Source organism: Saccostrea cucullata, unplaced genomic scaffold (genome assembly GCF_032062105.1).
Source record: "Saccostrea cucullata isolate Sc308-1 unplaced genomic scaffold, CSIRO_AGI_Scuc_v1 ctg172, whole genome shotgun sequence".
In the NCBI taxonomy this organism is placed as follows: domain Eukaryota; kingdom Metazoa; phylum Mollusca; class Bivalvia; order Ostreida; family Ostreidae; genus Saccostrea; species Saccostrea cuccullata.
The window spans coordinates 501,554-524,847 of record NW_026932814.1 but is presented as its reverse complement, the minus strand read 5'-3'; the positions used below and the strand labels follow the sequence as shown (position 1 = coordinate 524,847).

Genomic DNA, 23,294 nt, shown 5'->3' with positions numbered 1-23,294 from the left:
AAATGGAAATGTCTGTGTACAGTTGAATATAGTTGGAATTATATCTAAGAACTGTAAAATATTCATGTATGACCACAACAACCATATCATGTAGGTCCATTAAACCAATTTTCACAAGACACAAAATGACAGAAAAATAAATTAAAGAAATCAAAATACCAAAGAAAACTTGACAATTTTTCTATTAGCACGTCGATGGTAAATCGGTTGTGTAATCAATGTTATACGTCAGTGCAGTGCTGAGAGAGAGCTGCTGAGAGAGAAGGAGTGTGTCACTGTCATACCACGGCGGCGGGAACCGACGCGCGCTTTATTGATCTCAGGCACAGCAGCCAAAGACCTATACTCGGTTTTTACAAGGTATGTTTATCTGTTTGCTTTGTTATCAAACTAACAACAATTGGATGTTAAGTAATCCTGGATTATTTGGGTTTTTTTCAATCCTCCACAACAAAGAGTTCTCCTCTTATAGAAGAAATTTCAGTAAGTGTTTTCGGTTCACTGTTAGACAAAAGTAGCAACGAACATTTCTTCCCGTGAGGATTGAAGCAGCGTGTTGCGTGTTAATGAATTAGTCCATAAAACGCTGTCTGCAATCGGAATATTTCTAGAAAACACGTTGAATTATTATTACCCATCAAAGAGGATACTTATTAGTTTCCGTTTTCTCTAGAACTCTCATTAAATTAGATATTGCAGACAAATACAAAAAAAAATTAGGTTTTCCTATAAGGAACCTAAAACTTCCGTGCTCAAAACAACTTTTTTGAGGAATTCTCTATGGACACAAGTAGAAAAATTCCGACATTACAATTTTACTGCACACCAAATATGGCTAGACTAGAATGTCTTTGATGAACTTAGTATTTCGCATTATTCAACGACCTTTCATATGTAAGTTTAACCGATATGAATAAATAAATTGCAATCAGTTACAGTACCTATAATTTCAGCTGTTGTGAAATCTCCATTTTAGCTTGAATTCAGGCTTAATGTCAACGAGATTTGGAAGTAATTATTGTTTGGATGATGCCGAAGAATCGCCCCCTTTACGTCGGCGACATACGTTTTCAATGTGAGTATTTTCAAATTAGCTTTGATCGTATTTTTGCCGATAAGAATTTCATTTATATTTTAAAATTAAGTTTGATAAAAGTAAAATTCTTGAAGAATAAAACACAAAATTGCCAATACGACGGCACTGAAAAAACATGATCTATATGATTTTAATTTTAAGTTACTATATGTTTATTACATCTGAACATCAAAAGCACGATTTTAGGAAGTATGTTTCTTTCGTTGGAACACTTGAATCGCCTGTATCTCATCTGCATGTACATATACCTTATTATGCCTGGTTACTGACGATGTTTATACTGTACCTAGCTTATTGCAAAATTTTCTGACAAGATTACATGTATAGAGACAATGTTTGTATTCATTATTCCAAAACTTTATCTGGCTTTAAAATATCTAAGCTGCGACAGTAACAAAATCGTATATACGAAAGCAAGTATTGTTTAGGACCCTCCGGGTTCTTGGTATTTGAAAAACTCGAATCTTTCCAAACCAAGTCTAAAAAATTGTTAGTTAAACATCCTTATAACATTTTATGGCGATTAATGAATAAACGCCAGGGTCAAGAAAATATATTAAAAAAAATATCGGTTACCAGAGAAATGAAATGTCCCAAGGGTAATTGGTTGTTTGTTGTTGAACGTCCCAAACAGAGACATCACCAGCAGTATAGTTGCTGGCACGAAAAGATCCCTCCCTGCTCAATGGCCGTAAGTGCCGAGTATAGGACAAAATTTGCAGCTCTCCACATTATCGAAGCAGACGTTTAAAAACAAACAAACAGAAAAACACTTTCTTAAACTTACATAGAAGGCTGTCGCGCTTTACAGGATTTTATCACGTGTCCATCCAAATTCATTTCCCAGGAAACGTTCAACCTTCTTATTAATTTCTGAGCTAATTTACTTCGTATAAGTTTGCAAAGTATAAATTTAAGTCGCATTCGTGATTTCTGAGCTATTTTACTTCGTATAAGTTTGCAAAGTATAAATTAAAGTCGCATTCGTTTTAAAGGGCATTACAATTTGCTGTGAATCACTGCATCCCAACCAATGACTCTCTGACTTTGCTTTGCTTATAATTTAACAGATTTTCGACATCTGACGAGAAATCAACATGCCAGCGAAAGCTTTCAAAGAAAATATCAGGTATGATATTGGTTAAGGTAAGCTCTTTTAAGTAAGCTCAGGTAGACTAAATATTTTGTAGAAAATTAACTAAATAGCAAACAGAAATGTGAATCATTACATATCATTTTTATGAAACAGAAGAACACATTGGTAATGACGTTTTGTCTATATGTACCGTTAGTTTTCTGACGACATTTCAAATTTAAAGTTAAACAATTGTGCCAATTTAATGTTCTATTCAATGACCTTGTCAGCAGATACAATATATTTGGTAGTTGATTTTGAACCGACATTTTCCACACAAATTATTGGTCTATTATTCTATGGACTCTTCCCTTGGACCATCTATGACGTGGATTACTGTGCATGCGGGGGTGATTGTCGACAGGGGATGCTTACTCCTCTTTGGCACTGTTCTAAGCTCTGATGTTTTCAAGGGTTTGCCCTTCACCCAGTTTTGTTTCAATGAATTTAATTTGAAATAGATTAATGATCACTTATTTTTAGAATATTAATTGAGTCTCAATTCAAGCCCTCACCACATTTAAAATACGTCCCATATATTTGCAATGTAGCAAATTGGAGTGGATCCGCTCCAGAATGATTTCGAAGAATACAAAAGGGGTTGCGTTGACATTAACTACCAAATTAATCAAAACAAACCCTTTTGAGATTGTATATACCTTTTATCCCCCCTCCCCCTATTAAATTTCTCAATGTTTTTTCTCGCTTCAATTTTACAAGCCACGTTTACATTCGGATCTCTGGATTTTTCTTAGGAAATGCATTGAGTTCCGAATTATATCCCGCAATTACAGGTTACGATTTCTATCGTTAAACCGGGTCCGTAGGACAAAATAATTTTAACGATAGGACGTTCTATCTAATGTTAACTATCTTCACGTTTCCTTCAGTTTTTTACCAATGACATAAAGCAAAAGTATTTTTTTTAGTTTTAGGGGGGGGGGGGGGGGGGGGGGGTAGTAAGACAACTTTTTTTCAAAGGCAAGTTACTTTCAATTCCAATTTTTTGACCCGCATTATACAACTATATTACTTCAACAGAAATGCTTACTCAGTTGTTGAACATAGAAAAAATGCCATAAAAGGAGGTTTAATATTTCAAAATAGCTGTGATTTTGTTCTTCATTAAAAAGTGTGGGGGGGGGCACAAAATTACCCCCCCCCCAGATCTGAAAGTTATATTTATCCCCCGCTTGTGACTATTATGACACAGAAATATGTCTTACTTGGAATACTGATAAGTCAAACGTTTTAATCAACTGCTTGAATTTACTGTAAAAAGTTTGCTTAGATTTAGCTTTCGGTCAACTTAAATAAACGTTGATCACTGTTTAATCTAAATATATTGATATAATGTGTGGCACTTCAAGTTTTCTTGTAACTGTAGGAGATGAGCATTGGAGGAAATTTCATACAACAAACGAATCTCCCGTTATTTTTCATTCAAGGCCTCATCGTCTTTCATTCCGACGATCCTTGAAACGCTTAAAAATTCCATTCCGGAAAACTCGATTAAAGGAAGAAAACAAGCAAGTTCAGAAGTCCCGTACATCGTTGTTTCGTAGGTTTTACATATGGGTTCATTCCAAATGTCGTATAGAAAACAGACACAAAAGTCGCATTGATGAAAATTCTGCAAATCTTCATCGAAATGTTACCAGGACCATTGCAGTTGATACGCTATCCCAGGAGGAAAACAATCGTACGCACTGCTTTCGTTATGAAGAAACAATCCACTTAGAGCCCGTGGGGAACGATGTGAATTATGTGTATATATGTAATAAATCACCGGAAAATGTTTCAATACACTCAAAGAATGAATCGGGTGATTTATCCCCCATACGACCAGGTCACTCAAATACACTTCATGTATCAGCAATACATGTGCGAGTTAAGGACGTTTCTCCGGAAAGACAGCCATTAGGGGCTACTTCCAGCTGTCCCCCAAGAAAAAGCAGTGGTGTTGGTTGTTTAAATATAAATTTTTATGGGACATGGCCACTGACGAGAAGAAAATTGGATGAAAAAGGTAAATATATTAAAATTTAAGGATTATAATAATTTATTTAATACTCCTTTTAAAAACTGAAAGGACAAAATTGGCAATTTACACAACTAGCAAAATAACTGCATTTACGTATTTAAATGTCAAGAATTTGTTTTATATTGAATTCACCTTTCTATCATTAGCTAGTTTTTTTCTGAGAGTAAGTTTAATACTCAAAGATTGGCAAAAAGGCGTGCAAAACGCATAAATTGTGTCGCTTCAAATATGTGAAAGTTGAATTCAGTTTGTGAATTTATTTAAGAAGTAAAGTTCCCATCTTGAAAAGTATTTAACCATGACAAACAAAACTTTTCAGTAGAAATGTTCTCGTGGCAACCATTCTAGAAAAATATATGTATGGTATTCTTGAGACGTTCACCCAATAATCAAAATACAGTATAAATTTTCCTTCCGAGACTACATGCATCTTCAAACAAAAATGCTTTACCGGTTGTAACACAATCGACATTTTAATCATGCTAGTATTATGACCTTTAATTTTTCTTGGAATGATACTAATATTGCATCATAAAAGTGTATTCTTCAAGTGAAGTCTTTGCTCAATTTTTAGTTGCTCAATATTTTTCTTAACCAAAGAATGGAACTTTAATTTGATAAATACTTCGAGTATAATATTTGAAAAGTTAGAGAGTCCAAGGAACTTAAAGATATAACAAAATCTAAGATTGGTCAGCTATTTATATGCTACTACCATTTAGTTTGTGGAAAAAATCAAAGGATAGTAAGACTGCGATAGAATCTGGCAATTAAATACAATTCCCCAACCCCAGTGGAGTCTGAAGTTTCTATCGTCAAAAAAAAAAAAAAAAAAAAAAAAAAACGGAAAAGAGTTTCCCACCCTCAACTAAAAAAACCCCACAGGATGGCAACGGTTTTTTTTTTCTTGGGGGAGGGGGCAGTATCCGACGTGTTTGTGCTATTGATTCAAGTTTAAAAATCCAAGCTGCTTGACGACTACGGGCCGTACATAGCCTTTTTTCCACCTTGACAGCTCATCCTTGACTCCATGCCACTTAACCGGAAATGAATCCCGAAGTTAATATTTGACATCTTTATTAACATGTTCAAATAAGATTTTTTTAAAAATAGTTCAACGAAATTTGATTCAGCTATTTTAAATATATTTAAGAGAACCCAAAAAGATTATCAATTCTTTTTCTTACTTATGTGACGATATGCACAAGGGGCAGATAATTTAGTGTTTACAAGGCGCCAAATGTAAATTATTGAAAAGACCAGTCAACAACAAGTCAAACAGCTAGACTTAGCGACCTGATAAAGCATTATTTTATTTCAATTTTTTTTATTTATCACATATGGTATCTTAATATTTTACATAAAGTTATAAATGCATTTTTCTTTCTTTACTTCAATTACGTCAAATAGTCACTGCGAGATTCACTTCCGGTTTAGTGGCATAGAGTCCAAGATGAGCTGTCAAGGTGGAAAAAAGGCTAAGTACGGCCCATAGTCGTCAAGTAGATTGGATTTCTTTTAGCTTAAAGAAATAGCACAAACTCTCTGGATACTGAATAAGTCGCGAAATTGTTCTGACCAAACCCAGATCTATTTGCTAAGGCGGGTCCGCCCAAAACACGTTGCCATCCTGGTGTTATTTTTAGTTGAGGGTGGGAAAAAAATTTCCGGATTTTTTTTTTTTTTTCTATTTAACCCCGACGATAAAAACTTGCCATCCTGGTGTTATTTTTAGTTGAGGGTGAGAAAAAAATTTGAAGATTTTTTTTTTTTTTTGGACGATAAAAACTTTAGACTCATGTGTGCAACCCCTCAAAAGTAAAAAGGATATTAATAAAGTTTAAATTATTATAAATAATTATTAATCTATCAATACGTGATTTCAAACAATCTCGAGAAAAAAATCCCAGTCTGTCTTTACTGAAATTGCCAGTCTACATCAATCCATATTGGAAAACCCATCCCGATGTATTTGAAAAGTACTTAATTTTCAGTTTTAGTGGTTACTGTTTTTTATTTACTGTGTCAAAGTACATTGTCATGAGCTGACAAACGTGTATAAATGATAATTATCAAATCCCCGTTTCTCTAAATTCAAGACACAAGTTGAATTTTACCTTATGCAGTATATTTTGCAAAGAAGGTCAAAGGTAAAGTGGACTGTGACGCTAGTATTTTTTACGCACCCGGATAGATAAATCGGGGGCATACATTGTTTTTGTCCTGTCTGTTTATCTGTTTGTTGTCAACGTTAACCTTTGCCATAACTTTTGAACCGTGAGAGATCGAGACTTCATATTTGTATGCATACTCCACTAATAAGGCTCTTTGAAATGACACCAAGGTCCTTGTGACCTTGACTTATAAGCTAAAAAAGCTTTTTTCGAACTTTCATCATAACTTTTTAACCATAAGAGATAAAGACTTCAAATTTAGTATGCTTACTCTACTAATATTTTTTTTTCAAACGACACGAAGGTCAATGACCTCGTAACCTTGACTGTGAAATAGCTTTTTGAACTTTGTTGCCATGGGCGCATAGTGTTTCACAAAAACATCTTGTTTAAAATGGTTTGTAACAAGCTAATTCAGAGAATTCGTGTCCCCCGCTTAGGGAAAAAATCGGATCCCCCCTGACTGAATTTGTAGAATTATTAAATGTATACATGTATACTGAAGCAAATAAAATACATGTATGTCAATATGCCCAAAACAACATATAAAGATTTGATTGCTTATTCTTTATTATGTGTATAGAAGATTCTTTTTATATGGAATATTTATCACACTGTAATGATGATTTTATAACCTCATAAATTTTTCATTTCACATGCTGAATACTTTCATTTAGTAAAAAAAAAAGAAAAGTATTTAAAAAAAAAAAAAAAAAAAAAAGGAATGAATCGACCGAGATTCGATCCCGGGACCTCTCGCATTTGGAGCGAGTGACATAACCACTAGACCACAGAAACGCTTTACACTGCCCATGTTACAGGCAGTAAAGTATATGCAGAACTGAAGTCACATACATGTATATATTCATATTTTCATGTTCGGTATTCTCAAAATTTTACACAATCCATGGTGTTTTATTTATTTAGCCTTTATTAAACAGTTCTAAAAGATGTAATAAGAACATAAAGTCCGCCGAGAACCTGTTTTATACGCAATAACTCTCCTCATGCCCCTGCGCTAAAAATAGCGACATGTAATACTATAAATACCAATAAAACAAACGGGGCGGGGCACTTTGAGAGGGGCGAGATACGTCCTAGGGAGTTTTGGTATAAAATTACATTGCATAAGCTCAAAATCTTCTTGAAATATCGTCCGGAAATGATAGTGTTACACATAGACAGAATGTATAAATTTACGACCTTGAACTTTGACCTTTTGACCTCAAAATCAATAGGGGTCTTTATTAGGCCACAGGGAGTTGTTATGTAAAATTTCATTGCAATAGCTCAAATGGTTCTAGAGATATCGTGTGGAAACGAAAGTGTTTTAACAGACAGAATTTGCTTATTTATGACCTTGACCTTTGACCTTTTGACCTCAAAATCAATAGGGGTCTTTTTTAGCCATAGGGAATTGCTATGCTAAATTTCATTGCAAAAGCTCAAACGGTTCTCGAGATATGTGTGGAAACGAAAGCGTTACAGACAGACAGAAAGACATGACGGACGGACGGACGGACAAACCCAAATTAATATCCCCCACTTTTCAAGCGGGGGACAAAAAGCAGTGCACATGCTAAATGGCATGACCTTACATCTTAGATTCTAAAAGAAGTTGTATGTCGGCACCGTCACCTCTTTTAAAAATAAGGTCAAAAGTCAAGTACAAGGATAGCTAGGTCGGTAACCATGGTAAAATAAAAAAGTCATATGTGCTAAATACCAAATTAATGTCTCTGACAGTTCTCGAGATTTAAGGTTTTGCAGACGGACGGACAGACAGACAGTCTGAAGCCCCCGTATAAAGTGACCCCTAAGTGCCGCTCTGCTCTACAAGCGACATAAAAAGAAGCGAAGAATCTCTTGTGTAAGAATTGATTTAAAGTATCGTAGAAACGATCACTTTTGCCCTATTTGTGGTTTAATTCCTTGACTCTTTGATATTCATTAAAATAGGAAAAAAATCATTCAAGAAAACATCAAAGTGACAACAAAAATATCGCATGATTATTAAACTAGGATATCCATCATTATATGGAAATAAATATATGGGGAAGAAAATTAAAGCTCCATTTACATCTTCTATTGTGAAGAGCACTTTAATGTACATCTTTCATCATCGGTCATATTTTGTATAAAAAAAACAACAAAAAAGTCGGCGAAATAAATTTTTATCAAAAAATTCTTTGAATTCAAAACATTTTTATACTTGTAGATATTCTTTAAATGCGTGGAATAAGTAGAACGTTTCTACTGTTTTGATCATTGGCGAATTCTGTATAAACACTGAAAAAAAACTTTATTGATCAGATTTAAAATTAAAAGAAACAAAAGTCAACAAATGAACAAAACTAGGTTCTTTAAATTCCTCGATAAATTTAAAGTCCAGGCTTTTTGACACCAATGACAGCCGCTTTTTCGCTAAAGGTGGATCTTGTAAATTAAATTACCATGTCATTGATCATTAAATTTTATAAAATTACTTTGTTAAAATCATTCTGATTATAGATAAAAATATTCTGAAGTTGATATCAAAAAGATGTTGGAGTTTCTTATTGATAATAATATCTATGTGGTATTTGGAGACCAAGTCTCTCAACAATCTGTTGGAATTCCCCTGGGTACTTATTGCGCCCCGTAATTAAGCAGACCTATTTTTAGCTCTACTGGTCAGAGACCAGAAGAGCTTATGCGATAGTAATGCGTCCGTCGTCCGTCCGTCTGTCTGTCTGTCTGTCCGTCTGTAAACAATTTTTCAAAATGCTACTCCTCCTACAGTTTTGGTCTGATTTCAATATAACTTGGCACACAAGTAGAGTACACTAAGATACATAATTCTGTTTATCGGTTTTTGATTTCGATGAACGGTGTTGCCGTGGTTACTAAAAATAGAAATTTCTGTGAAATTCTTTCAAAATGCTACTCCTCCTACAGTTTTAGTCTGATTTCAATATAACTTGGCACACAAGTAGACTACACTAAGATACACAATTCTGTGTATCGGTTTTTGATTTCGATGAACGGTGTTGCCGTGGTTACTAATAATAGAAATTTCTGTGAAATTCTTTCAAAATGCTACTCCTTGTACAGTTTTAGTCTGATTTCAATATAACTTGGCACACAAGTAGACTACACTAAGATACAGAATTCTTTGTATCGGTTTTTGATTTTGATGAACGGTGTTGCCGTGGTTACTAAAAATAGAAATTTCTGTGAAATTCTTTCAAAATGCTACTCCTCCTACAGTTTTAGTCTGATTTCAATATAACTTGGCACACAAGTAGACTACACTAAGATACAGAATTCTTTGTATCGGTTTTTGATTTTGATGAACGGTGTTGCCGTGGTTATTAAAAATAGAAATTTCTGTGAAATTCTTTCAAAATGCTACTCCTCCTACAGTTTTAGTCTGATTTCAATATAACTTGGCACACAAGTAGACTACACTAAGATACACAATTCTGTGTATCGGTTTTTGATTTCGATGAACGGTGTTGCCGTGGTTACTAAAAATAGAAATTTCTGTGAAATTCTTTCAAAATGCTACTCCTTCTACAGTTTTAGTCTGATTTCAGTATAACTTGGCACACAAGTAATCTACAATAAGATACATAATTCTGTATATCGGTTTTTGATTTCGATGAACGGTGTTGCCGTGGTTACTAAAAATAGAAATTTCTGTGAAATTCTTTCAAAATGCTACTCCAAATACAATTTTAGTCTGATTATAATATAAATGTGGCATGCAAGTAGACTGCACTAAGAACATATAGAGACTTAATTAAGGATCATTATTCTATTTATTGCTGTTGAAAAGTTTCAATTTCCAACTGCTTAAGTACTTTTCTCTTCCTTTGCTATAAGTACAAACCAGTAGAGCTTCAGTCTCGACAGAGACTTCTGGTTGTATTTATATAATACAAATTTTTTTTCAAAATCTTAAACGTGAAAAGAAGAAAACACTTCCTGTGGCCTTTATCATTCATATTTTGACAGGATATATGTCGGTGAGTTTGAAAGTGAAAGACACCACAGAGTCACATAAATACAAGTAGATACTAAATATCAAATGTAATATTCATTTTTCTCTCATTCGCACACATTTTTAGTTCATTAATCTGGATGAAATTGATTCAGAGCTGCAGATCGTCTTTTAATCGAATTCGTGTTTGAAATACGTATCTGTTTCTCAGTCGATAAATACCCAATTAAATTCCAGTCTCGAATTGGAGAAAAGAAAGCTTTTCTAAATATATCCTTCTTATGCATTTTCACCGTCTTGATAGTTTCCGTAATCGGGCTAGCAGACAGTGTTAAAGCTTGGCAAATGATTTTTACATTATGTGAATTCTGTTATATCAGAGAAGATCATTAACTATTTAAGCTTAGCTCAAATTTTACGGTCATAAAAGTTCAGTCGATTTAGCTTCTTATGTCACATGCAAAACAGACTGCAAAGCATGCTTAGTTTGATTAAAGCAACAATATTTTTTTTTAAAAATAAGGGAAGATAACGCTTCAAGTACTTTACTTCAAGACCATTTCCTCACAAATTTAATCAAGATATCGGTTTGCTAACCTTTCTGAAATCAAAATACACACATATCGAACAATCTAGGCAAATTTTGTTTTAAAAAATGAAAACAAAGAAAGAAAATGGGCGAACAATGTGAGCAAAATGTCATGTGTGTCAAACAAGAATTGATTGCTTGTATGATGTTTAAAGTCCCTCGAGAATTTTCCACTCATATGGAGACGTCCACCACTTGTCGGTGGAAAGCTACAAATTTTGTCCTATACTCTGCAATCAGGGCCATTGAGCCTAGAGGGATCTTTTTCGTGCCAGCACCTACTGTGACACGGGACCTCGGGTCTCTTCCGAAGGACCGGTCTCCACATCCCATAGTGGGATTCGAAACCGCGACGTAAGGATTGACTCTATACTTCGCGACTTTACCGCAGACGCTGTAACTACTGTAAAACGCGGGCGACGTCAAACAGGGAAATAAAAACAATATTTCAATAATTTTTAATTATATCAAATAAAATTAATGTAAACTTTTTAAAATAAAAATCTCTATAAGGGGACGACCATTTGATTCTGAGGGGGGGGGGGGGGGGGGGGGGGGGGGGGGGGCGGGTGGCAGATTTTGGAAATGAATAATCTGTCCCTGAAAATATTGAAAATAAATAATCTTTCCTCCACTACAGAGAAAATAAATAATCTGACCTTGACTTATGACATTTAAATATTGTGAAAAATACCTTTTTTCTTAACATGTAATTTAATCTCAAAAGTCTTCAATTCAAAAAATTTTTTGGCTCGCTTCGCTCGCCATTTTAGAACCAAATAGTATTTAAAATCAGATTACCAGACTGGATACTTAGTCAGTTTGTCAGAGTGACATTGTGCACTTAGTAGGTGTGATGAATAACAGTACTTTAAATACAAGCCAATTCTTATACACCACAAAAGATAAATTTTCTTGTCGAAGAATTACACTTCCCCGATAAATTAATACAAAATATACACTGGTGGATTTAAGTGGGACGTACATGTGTACAACCCCTCCCCTAAAATTTCAAAGTATGAAACGAATAATAATAATAATGCCATACTTAGGGACAATACCAATATTTTAGTACCTAGTTTTACTCTTAAAATACACAAAAACTGAAGAGCTTTAGGGGGCTTTGCCCACTGGGCCCTTATCATCAAGGTATGATATGACTAGTATTAATAATGTCATACTTTGGTACATATCTAACCAATTCCTACACAATTGTGTCTGGTTTTACTCTTTTACATACAGAAAAACCCAAGAACTTCAGGGGTCTTCGCCCCCTGAACCCCCTTCATTCAAAGTATGGTATGACCAGTATTAATTTTATCATACTTTGGTTCATAATAACCAATACCACTATAATAGTGCCTGGTTTTACTCTTAAATTACAACCCAAAAGCTTCAGGGGGGGGGGGGTACTCCCTTGGCCTCATCCAGGGCTTCGCCCAGGACCTGGGGGCCTTACGGCAGCCCCAAACCTCTTGCCTAAACGAAGTTATACACGCCCCTCCCCAAATCCTGTATCTGCCTATGGTATATAAATGATTAGTCTTTTAGAATCAATTGATCACAGTACGGGAAGACAAAGAAGAAAATAAATAATCTGTCCTTGATAATCTTGAAAATAAATAATCTGTCCTCGACAGGCATGAAAATAAATAATCCGTCTCAAAAAAATTTGCCAGGCCCCCCCCCCCCTCAGGATCAAATGGTCGTCCCCTAATTCGCAACAATCTGAAACATTGAAATTATAATCTTCGAAATAATATATACACAAAAGAGAACTTTCCCATATGGATTGATATTTGCTCCATATTTTTTTTTTTTTACAAAAAAGATTGTACTCAAAGTAAGTGCAAAACTATTTATATTTTAGTTAACAATACATGGAGGGAGCATCGAGTTTTCTTTATCCTTGAAAAATACACTTTTTATTATACACCGTCGTATTTAACTGAAAATATTTGATTTCCATTTAATCAAGTATAACTACAGTATAATGCCTCTCGTTTGTCACGATCTGTGTAGCGTATAGAAGTTAGTAAGTTGGTCACCATGAAAAACAAACTCGACACTGTAGAAATTAATATTACTACTTGGGTTCGAACCAACCAAGAAGACTGTTAATTCTTTATTTTAGGTGAATACTTAATACCCCGGATATCGTGAAATGGCTCTTAGAGATCAAGTCACGAGAACAATATTAGTAATTAGCGAGTGAACAGTTAATTATAAGAAATTTTGCATGAATTTAGCGGCATAAAAATTAAAATGAGTTTTTATTAAAGGTGCTTCTATAAGCGATAATTATTTCTTCACGTACATTAATTAGGAAATCTACAGTGATTCAATTTTTAAGCTTGGAGATTGATAAATTTAGCTGAAAAAATCCTTTTGAAAAGTTTGTAACGAATTTATGTATTTCAACTATAAAAATACTTTATATAATTCACAAATGGAATATGATATACATTAGATTTTGTATGCTATTCTCACGCCTTGTTCATCCTTTTCTTTTCTTTCACAATTTATACTAGAAAAACGTGTTGAAATTTATACATTTATATGTATCCGCGTTATAAATGCATATACCGAATATAGGGTGCATGCTTTTCTGAGTCGGTGATTTTTCTTTCAAACGAAAAATTTATATTTTAATATTGATAAAAAATTATTTGTGCCAGTATTTTCACAGGACTCTCGTTGAGTTCCGATACCATATGGAACGAAATCTGTGTACATGTCTTTTTAATCCCAAAGCATTTCTGTAACATAAATTACGAATTTCTCCGATAGATGTATTAACATTGTAAGTTTCTCCTTTAGCATTCCTCTGTTTCTGTTGTCTTTTAAGGATCAATATTTAATTTGCGATGATTTAGAAAAATGATTAAAATTTTCCATGATGAAAATATATAATTGCACAAACAAACGGAAATTCGGTATGACGTACACTGTAATCAACTGAAAGAGTAAACTTAATTACATTAATAGGCCTTTTACACTTTCCGCTTCTGCTTTCTCCTACATATATGAAAAAAAAATCGGAAAAAGACGAAAGAGTAATAATACTACATGTAATTTATTGAATGCCTGAAAAGGGGAATCGTCAGTAAATCTGATAAAATATAAGATGCACCAAGGACTCCAATCCCCCAAATCCTTAAAGACCTAACAAGACAACTGGTAACCGGTTTATTTACTGTATACCGTACATAGCTCGAACAAATACATCTATATCAAAGTGGTATGAATAATAAAGGTTATAATTTTTCAATGTATTAATTATTAATTTTACAAAATTTGATGAGAACTATAGATTATCAGTGGATTGTTTTCCCCTAAGATGTTATTATTTATTCATACACTATTATCTAAGGATCGTTATCACGATGTTTTAAATGGAATCTGTTACGGTTTGCTACAATATTGTACATTAAACAAAGTTACTGTAATAAGAAGGGCTTGCAGTGAATGCATTGCATTTTTTTCCACCTCTGAATCAAATCAATAGGATAAGATAGAAACACAATAAATCAGCTCTAATGTGAAAAAAGAATACAGCAGGCAGTAAACTGAAATATTATTGCACCACATTATAAATAATCTATGTGAATGTATCATTGACATTCTAATTACAGAGGAAGAGTGCGATCCTTCGTTCGAGAAACTCATTATAGACGCAAGGTTGGTGAAAGTAAAATTACTATTATTAGCTTTTTTCTTTGAAATGTATAACATAAATATTACATAATTATACATGTACAAAAAAAAATAATGTGATTTTATTTTTGTCTTGGTATGTTGTTATATTCTTCAAACCTCGTATATTATATTTATCTTTGTGTAAAAAATTGATTGAACAGCAAAATATCTTTATTGACGTCAATCCCAGCTAATTCTAGGAAAAAAGCATTCACAGGAGTGTTGAATTTTTCAAAGAATAATGCAATGTTGCAGAAGAAACCCTTTCCACAAAGGTCATACACTTTTTGATAGTTACATCTCAATGAGTAAAAAAGGCATACTAAATATCACAGGAGTTCGCGTACCTATCAATTATACCGAAATTTTCATTAAATAAAAAAAATACGTAATACATATATTATAGGTATTACGTATCTTTTTTATTTACCGAACATTTCCGCAAAATTGATAGGTACGCGAACTCCTGTGTAAATATTGAAAAACTGTAAAGAACTAGAGGTACCTTAAGCAATGAGCTCACTAAATGATACCCCCGCCTCCCATATGAATATAATAACAGTGTCCATGTTTTTTCAGTGGGAAACCCAAAATATGTGTCGGATCAAAAAGTAAAATAGTAGGTGCTCAATGGCATTATGTAAAAAAGTTTCTGTGAAAGTTTTATCAAATTTCGTTCAGTGTTATTAGAGGAGTTGCGGATAAGAGATGGGTACCCCAAAGCGTAACGGACGGACATACCGATTACTATATACCCTCCCGCTTTTTAAGCGGGGGGGTATAATAACGCGTATGGTGGTCATTAATTTTTTTTTTTTTTTACCTTTTTGAAAAGTAAATTACACATACTTAATTTTGATATGTTTCCACAATGCTATAAGGAACACCAAAGTCTGGTCATTTCGTCAAATTCATTTAAAAGAGAGAAAGAAAAGAAAAAAATCTTTGGTATAATTGTGTTTAATGTCACATTGCTCATGAACTTTTTTTGGTTGAAGAGTGATTTGCATTCGTATGTTTTACTACCTTGTGTTTTCTCTGAAATAACTGAGCCAGACGCATCTACTTGACGCAGAGATGTGCTCTAATGGAGGAAGTACGATAATTCTTCCAAAATCAATCTTATGAAATATATACATACTAGTATCTTGAAATTAAGATTTTTTAAAATAACATATACAAAAAAAAAATTGATATGAGAGGATTATTAAGGGATCTAAAGATAACATGAGTACAATACAAGACTATACAGGATTCATTCAGGCTGCTGTTAAGAAGAAAAGCAAACTAACAGACGAAGTTGTTGCCCAAGAAGAAAAGAGAAAAAGGACCTATAGGCTTGTTCAGACATCTTGTAAAGTTCTGGGTCATGAATGTCACACTTCGGTATATTAGATTGTTTGTTGTTTAACATCCATCTCTAGAATTTTTTCACTCATATGGAGACGCTACCACTTGCAAGTGGAGGGCTGCAAATTCTGAACTATACTCGAGGCCATTGAGCTGTGAGGGATCTTTTTCGTGCCAGTACCTTTCGCGACACAGAACCTCAGTTAATATGGTCTCATCCAAAAGACCGGTATCCATGTCTCGCAATGGGATTCGGACCCGCGACGTAAGGATCAACTCTCTAGATTAAACGCTCTAACCACTGTGCCACGCGGGCGACGGCAATATCCCAGTCATACGATTGTAAAGAGATTATAAACCGTATTCAAGTCCATTGAACCTATATAAATTAGGATCAGATCAAATACGGACATGCGAAGTTCGAATCATAGTCAGTTATAATCACATTTTTCAGCATGTTAAAGCTAGTGCACATTTTGACGTCATTGTACGAGGTCTTTTCCACTCAAGGAAATAAAACACATCAACAAAACGACGTCGGTTCAAGGGCATATACCATTTAATATTAAACAAGATTTGTTTGTGAAACACTGATGCCCCCCATGGCAGCTTATGGCGAGGGTTGAATTCTCTCAAATGCACGTCAAATTCAAAAGGTCAAAATTGTTGGTACCCAAAGGAAGGTCTCATTACAATGAATACCTCTGTGAAATATTAAAGCCCTAGTTCTAATTGTTCAAAAGTTATGACCAAGGTTAAAGTTTATAAAAAGTGGGTCAAACTCTTAGGTCAAGGTAAAAAAAATATTTAAACCTGGCAGCTGAAAGGTCTTGTCACAATAAATACACATTTGAAGTATGAAAGCCATAGCTCCAACTTTTCAAAAGTTATGGCCAAGGTTTAGTGTGGTAATTTGTAACAGTAAGTCAAACCCCAAGGTCAAATTTGGTGGTACCCAATTAAAGGTTTTGTTACAAGGAATGCATCTGTGAAATATGAAAGCCATAGCCCGACCTACTCAATAGTTATGGGCTAAGTTAAAATTGAAAACAGGCAGACAGACAGAACTAAAACAATATACCCTCGGGATCTTTCGATCCGGGAGCATAACTAATTTCTTATCAAGAAGGATTTACTAATCAGATTGATTGATTGTATATTGTTTAATGTCCCTCTGGAGAGAGAATTTTTCACTCATATGGAGACGCCACCACTCCAAATATTGTCCTATACTCGGCACTCAGGGCCATTGAGCAGTGAGGGATCCTTTTCGTGCGAGCACCTACTGCGGCACGGAACCTCGGTTTATACGGTCTCATCCAAAGGACCGGTCTCCACGTCTCACAGTGGAATTCGAACCCGCGACGTAAGGATCACCTCTTTACTTCGCGACTCTAGAGCAGACGCTCTAACCACTGCGCCACGCGGGCGACTATACTAATCGGAAGTCTCCATCGTTGAATAATTATGGGAAAAAGTAGCAGTTGGTCTTGAAACTTTGCAACAGCAATAAATAGAACAATGATCCTTGATCAAGATTGCAATTAGTATATAAAGAATATGCAATGATCCTTGATTAAGATTGCAATCAGTCATACTGCAGGTGGAGTAGCTTTTTGAAAGAATTTCACAGAATTCTTTTTACATTTGTTACCACAGCAACACTGTTCTTTGAAATCAAAAACCGATGTATAGAATTATATATCTTTAGACGTTTACTTGTGTTCTAAGTTATATGGAAATCCAATCAAAACTGACAAAGGAATATCGTTTTGTTTGCATTTAAATAAAACTTCTATTTTTAGCTCTCTCTCTCTCTCTGAGAACTTTTCACACACCACCCCTCGTTGAGCCATGCAGTCTTTCATAACTGTTTCTCAGTTTCACCTAGTCCACCCATCCAGTCTGATGTTTTCTTAAATGATTTAAGGAATCACTGTCTAATAAGTATAGTATGCCAGTGCATCAACGATAGTGGGAAACATGGGATAATTTGCATAGCCCGTTATGCAAAATTTATCCCGTGTTTCCCACAATCGTTGATGTCCCTGGCATACTTTACTAACTAGACAGTGATTTCTTATATTTCCATTTCCATTTCATTGTGAAATAAAATTGTAGATTTAGATTTTAAAAATGTAGACATATATTTCAATTACACGAGGACTCCCATGCCAATTCAGTATACATGCATATTTGGCCTACTCAGCGTGAGACACAAAGACATGCGCACGAGATTTGCATGCATATTAGGCCTCCTTAGCTCCTGACCTATCGACATGCCTAATTTACATTCCGGTAGAATTATCATGAAATCAACTCCGCTAACTTAAAAGAGTTATCACAGAGGAAAAAAAAATAGAAATGGAAATATTAAAGTATAAATGCCTCATTTGCAAGAAGGAATTTATTTGGTCGACACCTGACGATGAAATCAAGCTGACTAAATAATCGTAACAACCAAGCTATATGATAAACGTGATGGCTTTAACTTTTCTATCGTCAACTTCCCTTACTTATGCAGCAATCTACCTTCATCACCTGCATACGGAGTATATATATCTCAGTTGATTCGTTACGCAACAGCATGCTCTACGTATGAACAATTTCTAAAACGTGGTAAGTTATTGAAAAACAAATTTCTAAAACAATATCAGCAATCTTTTTAAAGTCATCATTTTGTAAGTTCTATGGTAGATACAATGACCTTGTCAGCAAATACAATTCATCATTTAGTCAAATGCTGATTGAAGTTTTTCATACCAATTGTTAGTCCATTATTTATACACTGAATTGACGACGGATTTTTCCGTTATTTCCTGATCATGACAAGGAGCACACGGCGGGTGTGACAAGTCAGCAGGGGATGCTCACTCCTTCATGGCACCTGATCCCACCTCTGATGTTTCGGAGGTCCGTGTTTGCTCTGCTCCTGTTTTGTACTGTTTTATGGACTTTGAGACTGAATATTGTTCGTTATCTCCACATCCTTCTACCGTTTAAACCGAGGTCCCGTGTCTCAGTAGGTGCTGGCACGAAAAAGATCTTTCCTTGCTCAATGGCCAAAACTTGTAGCTCTCCGTTGGGAAGTGGTGGCGTCTCTACATTGTACGAGGCTATATGAGTGAAAAAATCTCGAGAGGGACGTTAAACAGCATACAATTAATCCATCGGCAAGTGGTAGTATCTCGATCAGAGAGAAAAGTTCTCATAAGGACGTTAAGCAAGCATATAATTGTCATAATATAATTATATTAATGGATAGTGATATTTTTGGACATAAAATTGGTTAATTTACCCACACGAGATATTTGGAAAGTGTAGACTGGACGTCATATGACGTCATGCATGCGTGTATTTTTTATTACTTTTCAATAGGAGTTATAGTACATCTTTACTCTCTTTGTAACACAAATAGCTATCAGAGATGAAATAATTAATCCTTTTGCAATTGGAAATGACATGAAGTCGGCACGTGATTGCACGTTTTGAATGAATAACTCTGCAGACTTTCCCTGTATTTTATATAGAAAGAAATGTTCATTATGAAATATTTTGATAAGGAACATTGAATAATGTGCTGACAAGCATTTATGCTTTGAAAAATTAGGTCAGACAGACGAAGGTTTAACTAATCGATTCTCTTTGAAAAAATATGTACACAAACAATTGCCCTGAATATAAATTATTAATCAATATTCATTGTCATCTTTGTGGTAAAGTACGTAAACAAAGTAAAATTTTATTTTGGGTTTCTATGGGAAATTGCAAATTTTATAGAAGTGATATCAAATAAGATTTAAACTAACTTAAAGGTTATTTTAAATGTTATTAAATATTTAAAACGTTCAGTTTAACTGTCCTCACTCTTTCACAATTGCCTCATTCAGGAGCTACAAGACTAAAAAGCATTCTATCGAGATAATTGCTATACGGCTGTGTTTCATATACGATTCTTCCAGATTGGAGAAGGAAAAAAATCGGGAAAGGGGGTGGGGGGTTGGTGGGTTGTTAATCAGTGGCAGATTTTATTGAATAATATGGATTGTTCGTGCAAGATCTACTTGGTTTATACCCGAGGATGATTTTGAAAGATCAAAGTAATATGTTTTAGAAACATATTCAGACCTACATTGTTACTAGGACTTCATAGGTAGATTTCATGCTGTAAGCAGAATTTTCTTGTAGAATAACGTAGACAATAACACTTCAGAATATGATGATATGATCATATTGGTAACTTAGACAAGACTCAGATCAGTGTGAAAGTTATGAAAAATTCTTTCAAACAAAACTTTGTTCAATGTCCGTCCTTTCTGCAAAAGGGTTAGTATGTTTAAGATATAGTGCAGGCAAATATATCATGGTTATATTTAATCCATTCATAACCAATGTTTCTAAGTAAGAAATATGTAACATATTGAAAGAAAACTTAACAATTTGTAGATACATAAATACTTCTTCAGATGTTTATATTTGCTCACATCGTTATCCAGTAAAAACGAAGGTTCAAAACTTTAAGAAAAGCCTTTTACGAAGAATTAATGTTTACTCACTGCAAGTTTTACATAAAAGATTTCATCATTTTTTCAGAGAAACGTCTCAGCATAAGTACGCTAATGTTCACAAATCAGTGTATTTTATTAATTTATGGTTTTAATAACCAAAGCAACCTTAAATCTTATAAATTCTTACATTCGTGTTCCTTGAATAGAAGAATGAAGTAACGTAAAATAAATGTTTCGGTTTCATTTAGATCTGAGAAGCATGATCGCCTTGAAGATTTTTCCATCGCTCATAAAGATTTGGAGTTTGGTGATTGTCTACGCGTGGGAAGACACCGGACCATATACAGGTTAAGGGGTTTGCAGAAAGTAAGAATCATTTCTCTACATAAGTTGTCATAATATAACAAGAAAATTATGATAGTAAGTTGATTGACGAGTAAGGTGATTGACGAGTAATGGATGGGAACTGAAAACAACCGAGTCCCTGTTTCACGACAGGCGTTGGCACGAAAAAGATCCCTCACAGCTCATTGGTCCATAGCATCGAGTAGTGTAAGGTCTAAATCTGAATCCCTTAACCGGCATATGGTGACATCTCAAAATGAATGAAAAACTCTTCAGTTGGACATAAAATAACATTAAAATCATTAAAACAGATACTGGATGCGACGTACATGCATTTTCTAAAAACAACGCGTTATTTAGTTTTAAAGCATACCCCATACCCCAGGGCGGGTAACGTACTTTATATGATTTGAGGTAATCACTATATATAACTCTCTCTCTTTGTATACAGAGTGATTACTAAAATCAAATATAGTATATATATGTTACCGGCCCCTGTGGCATATCCATTCTATGGTAAATTTAATCATTTAGATGTTTCATCTCTTTGTGATAGAGATTTGGAAGTTGTGAATTTGTAAATACAGAAACTATCACAAGGAATTGCCGTTTTCTTTTCATTACTAAAGTCATAACACAGATTGATACATGTATTACCTTTAAACGTGTATAAGAATAAGTAAGCGGAGTAAAGATTAATATATTTTTATGTATCGAAGATATGTAAGAAGATTTTATTCTGTAAGGTTAAGAACATTTTAGAAGAGAGTTAATTAAGCTGTCATTGAGATTAAATCAGAAAAACGAATTTAACTTTTGATAGCCAAATTTTAAGAGCTGTAATTGGAAATACATAAAATCGCTTAAATGTTTCATATGCACAATTACACAATAATAAACAAATATATACTTGCTAAATCATTTTCAATCACCTAAAAAGATTTATATCAATAGAAAAGTGAAAATAAGAATTTTATATTGATGTGTAAAATTAGAACCGGATCCGTAAAAGTGTGGGCCTTCCTTAATAGTGTTAAAATACAAAGAGCTCTAATTGAAAATTCCTAAAATTGATTCTAGTGTTTGACTTTTTTTTTTAAATAAGTAGAAATTTGAATTTTCCGTTCCATTCCATGTGACCGTCACGGTAGCTCAGCCGGTAAACCCGCGCTCCCAATCTCTACCTAGAGTTATCGTTCCACTTATACCTCGAGCTCTGTCAACGTCGTAAAAGTAGGACGGAAAGCGGAGGCACGTGAATTTTTTTTTCAAATATTGTTTAAATTGGCCCACAGAAGGATTAAAACCTTTACTTTTCTATATACATGTATGTGCTAATGCCGTAAGTTGTTTGTCTATAAAAACTAAACCATGTTGATATTTATCGGCAATGATTTTACTGCCAAGAAATTATCCTTTGTAAGATATGTTGAAAAAAGGGATATTTGTGTCAAATTTTCATAAATAAAGTTAAAAGATTTAAGGCAAAAAATATAGAAGTTTTATATTTATAATGGAATAGGTAAAAGAAAGTATTGCCACTAATCTTGGCATTTAGGTTGACAGAGGTGTTGGTAAGAAATTGCGGTGCTCTGTGATCGGAAGCTCGTGAGTTCAAATTTCGGCCACGACTGACATAAGTCCTTAAATAATAGGTAGCAATTGTTCCTTTGCCATTCGTTCTATACTTTGAAGTGGAAGTTGCGAGTCCTTTGGTTGACCTTAAAAACCGGGGTACCGTGTCCCGGCAAGCGTTAGCACGATAAGCATTCCTTAATTACTGTCCAATGGCCATGAGTGCCGAGTAAAGGTTTAAATTTGAAGCCCTTCACAGGTACATATGTTGACGTCTCTTTTTGTGTGAAAAATTTCGAAATGGACGTAAAACAACATAAAATTTACGTCCCATTCGGCACTCAGGGCCATTGAGCAATGAAGGATATATATCGTGCCAACACCTGCCGTGACACGGGGCTTCTATGGAAGGGAATTACCGCCAAAAGTCTATGTATCTTGCTTTTATTCTTATTCTGACTACTTCTTTATGCTTTGTTATTATTGTAATTATATGTCACTTTATTGTTTTCATATTCGTCTTTATTACATTTCACTTTGACTTTTATCCTTCTTCATTTTGCCCTTACTTTTGCTTTATTCTTGTAAATTCATTTTACTTTCTTTTAAATTGATACAGTTTCTTAAATGATTATCTCTATTACGAACGTGAATTCAATCACACAAAGAATGAAGCATATTCAATGAAGACGAATACAAATTGTCAAAATTTAGTGCCGCATTATAACGCTAGGTGGCAGGGGTGTTCGCTACGAGTGTTGGTAAAACTAGGTAAGCAAACCCGGGCCGGGGTT

The 23,294-nt window shown here is 34.3% G+C and overlaps 1 protein-coding gene across 2 annotated transcripts in view; it reads left to right on the top strand.

Moving 5' to 3' along the window:
• Positions 1-270: 270 nt before the first annotated feature.
• The window catches only part of LOC134236222 (kinase suppressor of Ras 2-like), a 35,787-nt gene continuing 12,763 nt past the window's right edge, over positions 271-23,294 (top strand). The window contains exons 1-6 of one of the 2 annotated variants that reach the window (XM_062718384.1): positions 271-360; positions 977-1,075; positions 2,167-2,225; positions 3,619-4,260; positions 14,659-14,704; positions 20,829-20,927. In XM_062718384.1, the coding sequence (XP_062574368.1) occupies positions 993-1,075; positions 2,167-2,225; positions 3,619-4,260; positions 14,659-14,704; positions 20,829-20,927 (929 nt within the window). In that variant the 5' untranslated portion in view covers positions 271-360; positions 977-992. Of the gene's footprint in view, positions 361-696; positions 895-976; positions 1,076-2,166; positions 2,226-3,618; positions 4,261-14,658; positions 14,705-20,828; positions 20,928-23,294 lie in introns of those variants that run through there. The other variant, XM_062718383.1, reaches the window with a different exon arrangement.